This window comes from Egretta garzetta, unplaced genomic scaffold (genome assembly GCF_000687185.1).
Source record: "Egretta garzetta isolate BGI_Z169 unplaced genomic scaffold, ASM68718v1 scaffold9, whole genome shotgun sequence".
NCBI classification, from domain to species: Eukaryota; Metazoa; Chordata; class Aves; order Pelecaniformes; family Ardeidae; genus Egretta; species Egretta garzetta.
This window is the reverse complement of record NW_009260763.1, coordinates 2,368,667-2,382,995: the sequence shown is the minus strand read 5'-3', so window position 1 is coordinate 2,382,995 and position 14,329 is coordinate 2,368,667. Positions and strand designations below refer to the sequence as shown.

The following is a 14,329-nucleotide window of genomic DNA, read 5'->3' as shown; positions in this document are numbered from 1 at the left end:
GAATAGAGATGGTGATAGTGACAGTAACAGAAAGGAGGTGGGAGAGCTGTCTATAAAATCTTCATGAAATCCACTGTTTCTGGAAATACATGCAGGTATATCACCATTTGTCATTAATTACCTGGTTTTAAACAAGAGATTTTGAGATTCCAACAGAATTACTTCTCCAAAAACTGCTTTGATTATGTCTTATTCCCAAGGAGAACCAACTTTATGATCTGTGCTGCTTTTTTTTTAACAGCATCTTGACAAGTAGTTATTCCAGAAAAGGAGTGATTCTTTTTCTCCAGAGTAGAAGTACCTCATTAGACTCATTCAGTGTAAGGCACTACTACTGTAGAAGTGAGTCTGTACAACATGTTAAAGACAAAAAGGCCTCCCTCAAAATCCAAATTTCATTGCTTAACTGTATGTCCTAAGTGTTAAGGTGGAATGCTGTTTAAGATTTTGATGATTGTGATTTAAAGCAAAATTAGTTAAGATACCATGGTTTATGTGCTTTATTAGGGATACATGTCCTTTAGGAAATAGCATTTTGGTGTGTTGAGGGTGAAAGAACCTTTTGCTTGTCTGTGTTGTATTATTAGCATGTGTACTAAGGCTTTTGCTCTGCTTAAAATACAACAGTCCCTTTAAAACAAAGTAGAAAAGTGACTCTCTTTAGTTTGGTACTAAGTGGTAGAAAAGTACTACTAAAGTAGCATTTCACACTTCTAAATTTCCTTGAGCTGTAGAAATTCAGTATCAACTATTCCCATTCCAGTTCCCTGTAATAATTGTCAACTTATTAGATTATTTTTTATTGGGGAGTTTTTTGACTCTAAATAACTTGATTTAGAGTTTTTGGCTGAGAGGTGTAAAGTGCATAGTGGTAAAGTATCCGTGATCAAACAGCTAACTTCGACTTTTCTTTGTAATTGTATGTCATGTGAATAGAAATAAACAGAGCATGATAGAAAAGAAGGTATTAATGGTGACTCTCTGATGATAAAAGGCACCTGAACATTCATGAAACGCTGAAATTAAATACCATCTACTGACCCATACTGGAACGTTGGTCCTTCTGAAACTTGCCTGAATGGAAAGCGCTGGTACTGACAAAGCATGTTACAAAGTGCAAAGTGAGTCTTTATCTGTCCTTTTTTAAAAGGAGGTGAATCGGAAAGCTTTTGCAAAGTAGCCTCTGGAGATATCAAAATGATAAACCAGCAGTGAAAGCCATTTGTAAGACATCTTTCTGCCTGCCTTAATTTGTGGCTCTGCTCTGCAAAGGAACTTTGTAAGAATGAAGCTTGATAGACACTTTGAGTGGTATCTGGGTGAAACTTTTATTAAAAAGACAAGATACTGTTACTATGTACTCTTCTTTCAGCGCGGTTCTATGTATTTCATTTTATTTACAGCTTTGAAGGCAGTTCAATTACTTGCGTGGTTCTGTATTTGTAAAACATTTCCTTTGATGTACAAGGCAAACGAGTCTTGTATCAGTTTGTTGTCCCACAGAGGTGCTGCTCCTTTGAGGCTGACAGAATTAACTTCTGCTTTTCCACTGGAATGCTTAGATATGAATGGAAGAGTTGTGTGAAATAGATTTTACAAGTAGGAATTTTTGCAAGAAGTACCATCTATTTAATGCATAACTGCTTTAAGCAGTGGGTATAGATAGTATCGTTCAGTTTCTAAGGGGTTACTCGAGCTTTAAGAGTGCACTGGTGGCTTAGGCTAGGTGCTTTTGCCCTGACACAGGGCAGAAATGCAGCGTTTCAAGTGGAGAACAGCACCTTAAAACATAGTGGCTAGCACCCAAGGAATTTTTGCAGTCTTATCCCTTGTGCTCTGTACATTTCAAAGCATAACTGACTGGTGTATGTGAATGGACAGTGTGCAAAGAATGTGCAGGAATTGTTTGTGCTTTTTGAAAGTACTTGAAAGGTGAAAGAAATATTTAAAAGGAAGCTCTTTCTGTAAGTGCCCCTGATGGGTAAATAAATACGTGATGATTTATGACTTGCTGTCCAAAGCTGAGGAGAACCAAAGGAAGAAATCAGCTTAGCAGTAGCAGATGATCTGGTTAAAGGATCACATAAAATACCTCATTCAAACCTGTGCCGTGACCATTTCAGAGACACTCAATACAATTTATTATAGTGCTTAGCCTGCAGTTTTCTTGGATAGCAAGAAAAAATAGTGTTATGAACAATTTTTAGATTTCAAGGTGAGGATGAAAGCATAGGAAGTGATTTATTTTTTTCAAATAAAAAATTTACAGTGAGCTACTGAATGAAAATGGTATGGAATTAGAAAAAAAATAACTTTGCTAATTAGGCTGGATATTATTAGTTATTTTTAATTTCCTTTTTTTTCCTTTTCTGTCCTTAGGTCCTATGCTGTAGCCTATGACATAATCATCTAGACAAATCTTTTCTTTTCCTCTTATAATGCGTCTTGCCCCATCCTCACTGTTTGTAACAGAGCTGATAAAACTGTCATCTTTGCTTATCTTACTAGCTACTTGCATCACAGTGAAGCTGTCTGCATAGACCTTTCTGCAGGCTTGAGGCTTCATGTAGACTTAGAACTGCAAGTGCAGCAATACCAGGTGTCCAAAACCAGACATTAACAACCTCAGAAGGTTTATCTTTTGAGCACTGGGACTTTTATGTACACTTTCAAGAAAGTTTATGTGTTGTGTTTTGTTTAAGCTAAGTATCAATAACCCCATATGCATTCTTCAGTCATGGATTTAGGATTTTTTTTTTTTTGGGGGGTGGTGGTGGGGAGTCAGGGGTTGTTTGGGGGTTAGTATTTTTAGTGTTTTCATCTTTGTTTTAGTGGAGCTAACATTTGCATATAAAACTTTGTTAGGATATGCCTATTTCAAGTGTTTGCTATTTCTACAATTATTCTCAAACACTGCTTGAATTTTATTGTTATAGCTGGAGTGCAGCTGATGTATATTTTATTCTCACATTGTGCACAGATGCTTGTATTTCTAATCTTTTTCTTGATGATTTAGGCATGCTCTAGAAATAAAATAATTGGTCTTACTGTAGAAGTTTTCAAAGCCAAGAAAATACTGTGCACAATTTGCTTAATAGAGTCATAGTGAAGTTACTTTTTTGTTTTCTGTTTTTCTAATGCAATAGAAATCAAAGGCAGAAGAGAAAAACAAGTTTGGTATTTGAAAATATCAAAGCTAGCATTGGCTTTTGCAATTATCCACTCAAAACCACCAGGGAAGAGTTGCAAAGAATACACTGAGCACCTTGCCAAAACTGTATCCGAACAAGATTTTGGATGGAAATCAAAAGTTGAAGTGCTGGAAGCTGAAGTTCTTCGATTACGTCAGGAACTTCTTTTGAACAAGATCTGTCCGAGATTCTGCTTGGAAAATGGTAAGTTTCTGAAACAATTTCTGACTGTGTTGCAGTCTCAAGGAAACAAACAGCATTCATGTTGCCTGCACCATTTCTTGTACCTAGATACTAGAGTCATCAGTGTACACGTTTCTCTTTTTCCCAAAGCCCTGAAGTAGTAGAGGACTTAATTCATTTGTAATAAGATTGAGCTTGAGAATTTGGTACTTACTCAGAACTTAAATTTTTAACGTTCAGGATCAATATGTATCATACGGAATAATTCCAGACAAAATTGTCAATACAAAGTGTTCCTTTATAACCTTGGAGATACTAGTTTGTAAGAATATTGATGTACCCTATTTACATTTGGAACATATATTAAAGACATACTGCATATTTTTTTACCACTTTAGATGCTTAGAATCAGAATTTAAGCCCAATGTTTTGAAAGCATGAATCCCTAATATGTATAATGGGAAGGTTGGACAGGCAAAGGACTGTATGTCTGCTATCTCTGTTCATGTATTTAGACTGTGGACACTGCGAATGTTCATTATGACATATGATAAAATAGTGTGAGTCTGATATTGTAGGATTCAGGAAAGCTGTCAGTTAAAGAATATGGGGGGAAAAAATATGAGCTCAAACAGCACTGTTTCTCGGACTTGTGCATGTGGAGTGAGTCATTCTCACTCGGAGAGATCAATGGTGCAGGATGAGCTTGGAAACCAGGCGGTGGAGGATGTCCCCGGGCTCTGGGGAGATATTCCCCAAAATGCTGTGGGCTGAAAGAGAGAGAGAGAGTTCACTGTTGAGGGGATCTCTAAAATCAAAATAGCTAGCCAGTTGCTTTATGACTTGAGATTTTTAGAACGTTCCGTGATAAAAAACTTGATGAGGCTTTATTGGAATGCTTTTGTACTGAAATGGTAGCTTCTTTATTGCCTTGTGAAAAGATTTCTGGATTCTAACTCTGACTGAGAGGGGGGATGTATTAGACTTTAGCTAGAAGGTCTAAAGATTTTTTTTTTTTTTTTTTTGTAAACCCCCTGCCTCTCTAGAGAAGTGATTTAATGACTATTCATACTTAGTTATTGTTTGTGTGTCTGTTCTCTGCAACTTATTTCAAACATGCAAGTTTATTTAACAGTGAAAGTAACTTTCAAGCTGCTGTTTACAAAAGGTGTCTTAATGTTGTGAAGAACTGATTGCATATGATACATATCATCAGAAGACATATATTAACTTCCAATGTCTGGAGAGGATATGCTAATAGTGGATTAAGCAGAACATGTCAAATACTAGAAATTAAATAAATTCTTCTGCAACTTCTGTGTTCTAAGTCTAACTTTTTAAAGATTCTTTACCCCAGGCTGTTGAACTGAGCAATATTGATATCTCACTTGCCAAAGAAAGCTCTTCTAGTTGCGAGACAGGCAGAGACAAGCAGCTATCTCTGGCGAATAACACTTCTTTCGAAGGATGTTAATTTTCATTGTCCTAGTCACAGTGGAGTTTCTTCACAGACCTAAAATGTGATAAAACTTGTATGACTTCAGATGTCTATAGCTGCACTAAATTTGCTGTGCTTTCTTCATTATCTGTACAGAGAATAGCAAGCTTACTATACAGTTTATGGTCCACTTGACCCATTGTGATATTCACTAATATGGATACGGTGAATTGTCCACAAAAGACATCCCTCTCGACTCTGCTAGCAGTAGACTGACTGGCTTAGAAAAAGTCCCGTGATTCCCAAATCACTGCTTCATAGATAGCTCTCTATTTTTTTATGGTCTCAGCAGCCTGTTCAAACATACCTTGGGTAGCTGACAAAGTCTCATTTTTCAGTGAAGCCAAACTTTAGTTTCAGTCTATGTTTAGCTAATGGAATCTTAAATAGTAGAGATGAGTATGTGGTATCTATAATCATTCTATATTCCTTCAGTTTCTCCAGGGTACAAAACCAACACCCTACTAATTTGAAGGTTTAGTGTGTAGCTGCTTTTACCTTCAAATGTTTGTTTATATTTATTATTTCACTGTTGATAAACCTGTTAGCTATTTCCAATGTTAAAAGGCTTTCTGTCTATGGGAGTTCACATCAGCCCCACCTGCATCATATGCTGTCCAAGAGGAGTAAGACATAGTCTTCCCCTTTGGTGTCTCCTAACCGGTTGGGTGTAAGAGAGCAAAAATGTATGGAAAATCTGAATTGTGTCATAATTTCTGTGTCTTCATACAGGTTTTCCTTAACATTGAAAAGACATTTTCGAGCTCTTGGAGTCTAACTTTGAGACTGCCATTTTTCTTTTGTGATACTTCTTACTTGTTTCTTTTGACTGTTTTTTTTTCTTTCCTTTTTTTTTTTTTTCCCCTTAAGCCTTGGTATGATGTGAACTCTTCTGATAATGGATTTGAGCCATATGTTATTTAGGAAAGATGTTCTTCAGCACCTGTGGTTGACATTTAAAGGAAGGCTTTAAGATGTAAGAAGCAAAGCCTACCTGAAATAGGGGCCACTCTACCACTGACACCGTCTGTTCTGGGAGAAAAAATTTCCTCTCTTCTGTCTTGTGTCAGTTTTGAGTTTTTTCAGATGCGTGGAGATTAGAAACTAAAGGTTGGCTACTGCTGAGATAGGAAGGCTCAAGGATCTTGAATCTAAATTGAGAGGAAAAATGGTGTAAGTGTGTTGCATCCTGTTCACCTGAAGGCTACCGTAGATTCATCAAGGCATTGTTATGGTTTGTTGTTGATGGTATAGTGCCTAAGTTTACTACCTAATAATCACAACAAAAAATTTCTCTCTAGGGCTGAGGATAACTGGGCTTTTTCTTAGGGCCAGATAATATACAGATAACATGGATCCTTTTTCCTCCTCCCCTCGTTTTTCCAGCCTTATTTTTGGAGTTGGTGTTCTACTTAAAACAATGCAACCTCTTAAAAAAATTCAAACACTCAGCTTTTGTTTGGCTTTCTTGTGTTCTGTTTAACAACTCTATAGATGCAAGAATACCAGGGTTTCACAAAATCCACCAGTGGAAAATCTCATGCAGTAAGGATCATTTGTGTCTGCTGCTGCCTGTTGAGAGCTGAAGAGTTCGAGTCCTTCAGCCAAGGTTCACTTTGCAGCTGTGTCTTCCCTGCTCTGCATTCTGAGTGTGAGAGCTTTCCTCTCCCACCTGCTGTTTATAATAATAATAGCAGGTCTTTCAGAGGCTTCAGGAATTATCAGAGACTGCCCATGGAGTTTTATTTCCCTGATGTGAGAAATTTGTGAGCTCTCTGAAGCTGTGATGCCTGTTTTCCTTCCCTACAAAAAGTTGCACACGGTATGGATGCACAAGTACGTGAAGGAGAAAGAACAAAGTATCCATTTTTAAAGATATGTTGTCTAAATTATTTTTGTCCCATCTGACTATATCTTTGTCCTCAGAGATGCTAAAAAAGTTTGGGTTTCCTTGCTGAGGGGGAGGATCATGCTTTGCTACAGGTTTGGTAGTATGGGTTGTTACAGTTTACTGTGTTTAGAAAATTATTGTGGTATATATTCACTGACTGTGCTGTGTCTGGAAGTTTCTTAATTGACTTAATGTGCAGCTGTCTCTTTGAATAGAAGGACACTGGTACTCCTTTTACATGGTGGTGCTTTTGGCTGCATGTCAGCCATCCGAGGAGGAGGAGAAGCAAATATTTTTGTAATTGTTTGTTATTTTTCACCTTGCCAGTATTGTCCTGACAACTATACCCATGGGTAGAAAAAAAAATCAAATTTCATATTAATCAAAGTTTCTTGCCTTTTTTTGATTCAGATTGAAATTTCGCAGAGAGGAGGAAAGAAACTCATTGGTGTTATTCCAAGAATAACAATATAAAATACTTGAGCATTCTGTTGTCACTTTTCTTTGGAGCTACATGAAAAGACAAAGGGTCTTACAAAGCATTGATGAATTGATAGATTCATGGTTTGAAGCACCTGTCCTCTAAGACAAATTCCTTAGCCGTTATCAGCTCATCAAATCAACAATCATATTGTTTCTTGGCAGCCTCTGTTAAAGAGATCTGAAAAGCCTGCAGCTGTTACTCCAACCTAAGAAGGCATAAATGCAATACTCTACCCTTTTTTGCCAAGCATGTATTTTAGGAATGACAATTTAGAGGAGAGGATAGATATTTATTCTCTTGGTTGCTTTAGGCTGATACTCTTGAAGGGTTCCAAATCTGTTATCCAGGATATCCAGGTATTCTCTCTTCCATAGCTTCAGCTTCACCTTCAATCTTGGTTCCAATTATTCCCTTCTTATGCAGTGGATAGGAATTTACTGAACTGCTTGCTCCTCTAATTAAAAAAAAAAAAAAAACCCAAAAAACCCCAACAGACCCCCCCCCCCCCCTTTTTTTTTTTGAGAATTAGTTCATTCTTCTTTTTGTAGATCATTTACAGTAGGACCTAATCTGTCGTGCCCTGAAGTCCCATCCTGTGTTCTTACGCTCCGCAGTAGCATATGGCTGCCAGCCCACCCTACCGTAGTGTGTCTGTGTGTTTAGGGAAATGCTGAACTCTGAGTCAGAATGTGATTAACGTGATTTTTAACTGTGTCCTGAGGCTGTGTTTGACTTTTCAGGATACTGTCCCTTAAATTCTGTTTTCTGTGTCAAAACATTTGAAGCAACTTGTCTCTCTTCAGGGAATAAGAGCCAGAGACAAAAAGAATTTTGTATGTCCTGTTTTACTCCTTAACTTAGTATGTTTCTTGAGGCATTTAGTAGTACATGTGGAAAAAGGGAGCAATTTCCTTTGCAGATTAGTATGAATGAAGACTCTTCAATCTCCTTTCTTTTTGATGGAAGCTCAGACTTACTGCAAAAGCAGAAGCATATAAAATTGGAACCAACCAGCTCATCAGCTGAAGTAAAACTGATTATAAATGATACACAACTCCAGTTTCCCAGCAGCCTTGTTTTGAGCCACAGAATTCAGCCACCTCTTCCCTTTCCCTTTCCTTGGGGAAACAGCCCATGGTTTGGGTGTTTCTTGCTCAGTAGGGAGAGGCAGACACTCTGGGTGCTAAGCTTAGAGCCCCAGTATTTCCTTGGTAGGCAAAGGGGTATCACGTAAGTCCTGCTTTGATAAGAGTAGAAAGAGTTATAGCCAGTCAAAATCTTTTCTGAATAATTTGATTTCAGACCTCTGAGCGGGCAAAACTCTCCACTGTGACTTAAATTATTAACTTAAATTGCAATGTTTCCTCTGCCTGCTTACAGTAAAAGGAGTGGTGGGAGAACATAATTGATAATAGATTTTTTTAAGCTCTTTTCAAAGAGAAACCAGTCAGATTAATTCAGAAAGATCAGGCCAAAGCGTACGCAGATTCCTCAGTGAATGTTATCTGCAGCCTCAAAAAGGTATCTTCCTTGTTAGCAAAAGGAGCAGCAGTCCAAATCAGACTGAATAATAATGATAAAAATGTATTAGTCTATTAGTAGAAATTACTTCTCTCCCCAGAAAGAAGATGAAATGGTGTGAAATGTTTGCAGCTGCCCTGAATAGCACTTAGCAAAGAGTTTAGTTCCTATGGCATAGTAGTAAGGTAGAGGAATATAGACTAGAATTTCCAAGTTACCACGGTATGTTTATGTAAAAGCTATTTCTTCAGGTCAGTATGTTTCAATAAGCTGCTGTTATAGATTTCTGTGTCCCGTCACCACTTTTTCCCTCCTGGTATTTGGCAGGAAGTAAGGAATGCAAAAGAACAACAGTTGCAGAGGAATTGGCAGCCTCTGAGGGGTATCTTTGGGCTTCTTTCTTTCTCTAGCTTCCTTTTTCCAAGGTGAGAGGATTCCCCATTGGGCAGCAGTCAACACTTAGTTTGATGTCACCATGGAAAACAGATCTGATTATTTTTGTCTGGTGCTTAGGGATGTGATGTTTCTGCATTAAGAGATTGTTCTGTCCCTCCCTCTGCTCTCCCACACCTGAAAGGTGGCCGCCTTTCTGTACAGATCCATAAGGGCAGCCCAGTCTAAGTGTCATCTCAGCATTTTCTCTAAGGGATGATGGTGTCAGACAGACAGCACTTCAAAAATGAATTGCCATTTGACATCTTAAGTGTACTAGTGTACTCCTATGCTTCTACCAGCAGTACTAATGCAAGTAGGCAGCATTGCAAGTAATGTCTCACAATCTAAAAATTATTTTATTTTTTTTAGGAGGGGAGCAGGGAATTGAGAACAGATATGTAAGATGACAAAAATGGAGTTAAAATGTGTTTAGCACAGATTTATGGGAATATGGCTCTTGGAATATGATGATGAGATAAATCTGTTCCCCATAATTGTAGTGACACAATGGGGAACTTTATGAAAGCTGAGGCCTTTTCAGGATAATTAAATAAGTTAATTTGCAATCTGGAAAAAGCACCAGCTGGAGTGTAATGATTCATTGAAATCTCAGAGTACTGCTCCTTCCATGGATAACAGGTCTGTTTTGGTTGTGGAAACTTTTTCCCTTTGAAAGCAGATGCTCTCTGTCTTATCAGATGGCATTGCTGCAGCTGTTCTAAGCACATACTTGGGGCAAAGGGACCCAAGAAGCATCCTTTTCTTTCCAGGTTTCTGTATAAGGAACCTATTCAGAGGCAAAACCAACCTAATTGTCTCACCAGGAGAAAGGGTTTGTTGTTGGGTTTTGTTTTTGTGGGTTTTTTTGGGTTTTTTTTGTTTTGTTTTTTTTTTTTTCAAATTGCCTGTATAAATCAAGTTCCTTGATAAGATGCATAGTGATTTTTAAGAATAAGGTTCATAAAAGCAAGTGTGATTCATAACTTAGTGCAGATTCATTTCCTTTCTTCTGTGTAACATAATGATAGTTTGGGGGAAAACTGAGTGTATGCGGTAGAAACTAGTTAGGAAGTGTGGCCATGGCAATTAGGATATTCTTGCCTAGAAGTCCCCTGTGGGGAGGTAAGGATCAGTCAAATTTTTCTCTGGAAATAGTCACAGAATGGTTGAGGTTGGAAGGGACCACTGGAGGTAATCTTGTCCAAACCCTTTTGTCAGGCAGGGCCACCTAGAGCCAATTGTGCAGGACCATGTCCAGACACCTTCTGAGTATCTCTTAAGAATAGAGATTCCACAACCTCTTTGGGCAACTGTAACCTAACTCAAACTCAAATCTGAGTTCCTCAAGCAGATCTTTGTTTGTGGGCTTCTGGGTATATAAACACAGAAACCAATCATGTATACCATGTTGTATTCAAGAAAAGAGGTGCTTTTAGGAAGGCACACCCCAGCTGATTTCTTAGGGAGTCCGCCTCATTTCAGCCTTCAGCTCATTACAGTTGCACCCAGATCATTGCTGTCTGCATTGGTGATGCTTCATGTCTCTTAACAAAGCTCAGTTTGTTTGGTGATGCAAAGAATTTTTAATAGGACATAATACTACCATTTAGACTGCTAGTCTTCATAGGTAACATTAATTCACTTAGTATCTTGAAATATCCCCTATCTAGCTTAGAACTGAAACTTCAGTCATCTCATTGAGATAGTCAATATTGTAAAGCATATGTTAGATCTTTTGTTGTGAAAGCTGCTTGATGAGCATTAACTGACCCAAATCTGTATGTTCGTCACCTGATTATTGACCCTTCCTTATTGTTGCTGCAAGTATTCTTTATTTGACTTGAACTACAAAAGATTTGTGCTGTCTTCTACAGAAATCCCCTAAAAATGAATGTTTATACCCTCAAAATCCTTCTCAGTTCTTACTGAATTCTAATCGTTTAGGTGCTTTAAGCAAAATCCCTAACAAATTGAAGTATATGCTTCTAAGCCTTCTGAGAAACATTTATATCCTGGAATTGAACAATTAATTTGAGAATTTTAGATACTTGGTCCTATATTCATTTCTGTGAAATTATTCCTAAGTGGGACTAAGTATGTCAGCATGAAATACCTTAGCTTTAAACAGAAAAGTTTTTTCTTTTCCAAGCTGGTTATAAAAAACGCCATGGAAATGCAGAAGCAAAGTGGGGGGTACACAGCTTCTAAAATTTCTTCACTTAGAGAATCCTGGAAGCTTTTTTTTTTTTTTTTTTATTATTTCAAAATGTTCAATTACGTGAAACAATATTTCTTTGCTTTGATATATACAGAAGTTTGGCTTGGTTCCAGATCAGGACAAGAATGGTGTGCTAAACACACAGAAGTTCATGAGGGAGGAGAGATGTGTTTTCTTAATCAGCCAACTTGGTTAGACATGAAAACAGCAGAACAGAGACAAGCTTACACATAAAGAAAAGCTAAAGAAAACAGTTAATATGTGTGAGGAAGGCTTTCTGTTTGTGGGGTTTGTTTTGGTTTTTTTTTTTTTAAGAGAAAAAACTTGATTCATCATTCATGAAAAGTGCACTTGTAACAAACCAGTCAGTGAAGGTTAAATGAAGAGTAACAAGAGTCCTGAAAAATGAAGAAGTGAAGTGAACACAATAAGAAAAAAACATGAATAATTTCACATATGTTTTTGTTCCTTTTTAGACGTTATTGACTGCACAACTATTTGGAAAGCAGAATGCAGTATCATCAAAGAGGTTTCTAAGATTGTCTCATATTTAATTGTCTTTCAGAAGTGAAACTGAACCTGTCGTTTGTAACTGAGAGCTTTACATGTCTAATGTTATTATTCTTTGATTTCAGGTGATAATCCATGTGTTTGCTCACAAAGTGAGAGAATATAAACAGTGCCTAATGCTTGAAACTGAAGTAGTTTTTTCTTTGCAGAATTCAAATCATCTCTTTGTTTTGTTTCTTACACCTGCGACCTTAAAGCCCATTTTCTGTTCCATAATCCCTGTTGGTGGTGTAACTGCAGGTAGCAGAAAAACTTCCAAGTTTTGCAAAAGTCTTGAAGGCTTTTTTTATGGTTCCACAGCAATTTCATCAGTTCAGGATCCTCCTTCAGTTTTTAAATTTTGAACTACATTTAGCAGGTGGCCTTCCTCATTCAAACACTGTCTGCTCTGTGACAGCCAGTAGGGCAGGTGTCTGAGAAAGTGTCTTCCACCACCCTGGCTCCCGCTATATTGATATTACAAATGCTGCCTCTTTTACTCTGCATTGGACCAGGAGCTAGATCACTTCCTTGTCTCTTCACAGCTCTGAGAATCCTTATGACCATACTGCTGGCGACAGGCACTCAAAAGGTGTTTTCCTGTCCTGATGAAGCAACTGGCTCCTCTTCCTCCCTTTCTTGTCCCTGAACTGAGTCTTGGTGTCTGTATTAAGGTGGCTATTCAGAAGTGACAGAATTCACCTGGGAGATGGGGTGGACTTTGGTGTTTCCCAGACACTGACTGCTTCCTCAGGACTAGCTGAAGACTCCACACCCTCTAATGGTAAGACGTATTGGCATCTCACTCCGCTGGTAAAAGCCTCTGTGGTCCCACAGCAGTATGTGCATTTGAGTTCTTCGCAGAAGAGCCTACAAACCTTGCTTCCGTACTGTACACAGCACACAAGTCACTCCCTTATCCCTTGAGCGACTCCTGGTTTTCAGCCCAGACACTTTCTGTAGTGGTGGATGTATGTAGAGGGATGTCAGTTCTTCAGCTTTTGCACCTCGAGGCTGTTCTTGTGACCGTACCTTGCTTTGTTTGGGGAGCATAGAATTCTGATTTTGAGGTCAGGATCTTAATGTAGTAAGGCGCTAAAGTCCTATTTAGGAATTAAGAGTTTAAATATTTCTGGAATTAAGAGTTTAAATATTGCCTGAATCTGATGTGACATGTTTAAGGAGGCTGTAAAACTGCTCATGACCAGATACCTCATAACCTATATAAAGGCATTGTAAAATTTTGTGGTTAGTTTATCAAGCACACTAAATTTTCATATTTCGTGTTCCGGTATATTTATAGTCAAATGTTCTTGAAATTACTGTTTAAAGATGATTGTTAGTGTGAGGCAGGCTTAATGCTGTTTTGTTTTTTGGGGTTTATTTTTTTTGTACTTGATAACCACCTGGTGTGAACATCAAGACTGCTTTCTCATTTAAATAGTAGGTAAGTACAAAGTGATTAGTTTATCTTTGTTCAAGAAATAAATGATAAGCTGGTTTTAGACATTTTTAGGAAAACAATAAGTATTGCCTGGTGGGTGATTTGTTTATTTTTTTAAAAGATAACTTCCGCCTCCTCCCCAGGTGACTAGAACATAGCAATGACTGAACATTTTTGAAGCATTTTGTATTATTCGTTGACCAGGAAATATGCTGCTATTGGGGAGTTACTATAACAGAGTTTTCTGGAAACTCATCATGGGACAGGAGTTTGATATCTCAGTGAGTAGGAACCTAAGCATAAATGCAATATTGCCTCCTACTGCTAGGAGTGTTTCGTTGTATATACTGCCTCTTTTATTTGGGGATGGTCTTAAGTTTGGTTCCTGTGGATATTTCTGTATTATTCTTTTCTTCCCTTTTCTTCTCAGTTCTTTCACCTCTGCTGGTTTGTTGTTTTTTTTTTTTCCCCCTTCAACAAGAGAATCAGCAAACATACATAAGGTTTTTTTGCATGTAGTTCTTGCTTTGCTTCTTTTGACGCCTGGTGCTACATCCTCATGAGCAATTTTCAGATTGCCCCATGGGATTAAAAACAGGAATAAAATATCTGCGAAGTGAAACTCACAGTAGATGGATTCCCTAGAAGGGGTTATTTTCCTTAAACAGCACCAAAAACAACTTTCAACTTTTTTCTTCTAGAATGTCTTTTGCTCAAAACCCTAGAGAGAGAAGACATGAAAGATTGATGCCCGTTTTTGTTAGTCAGACCATGGGAAGTGTGCTTTGCTTCTTTGCTTGCTTTCCGAGTTTGGGTATGCAGGGCTTTTGGGAACAGTTTTAATATATAAAATGCTAGGCTGGCCTTACAAGCCCTGCTTTTCCTACCTCCTGGAAATGCCGGTTCATTTCCCTA

The 14,329-nt window shown here is 37.9% G+C and overlaps 1 protein-coding gene across 1 annotated transcript in view; it reads left to right on the top strand.

Annotated features, from left to right (window-relative positions):
- The first annotated feature begins 1,078 nt into the window (after positions 1 to 1,078).
- Positions 1,079 to 14,329, top strand: part of MEI4 (meiotic double-stranded break formation protein 4) — a 70,394-nt gene continuing 57,143 nt past the window's right edge. Inside the window, exons 1-2 of the mRNA XM_009646096.1 lie at positions 1,079 to 1,121; positions 3,147 to 3,395. Of these exons, the coding sequence (XP_009644391.1) occupies positions 1,079 to 1,121; positions 3,147 to 3,395 (292 nt within the window). The remainder of the gene's footprint in view (positions 1,122 to 3,146; positions 3,396 to 14,329) is intronic.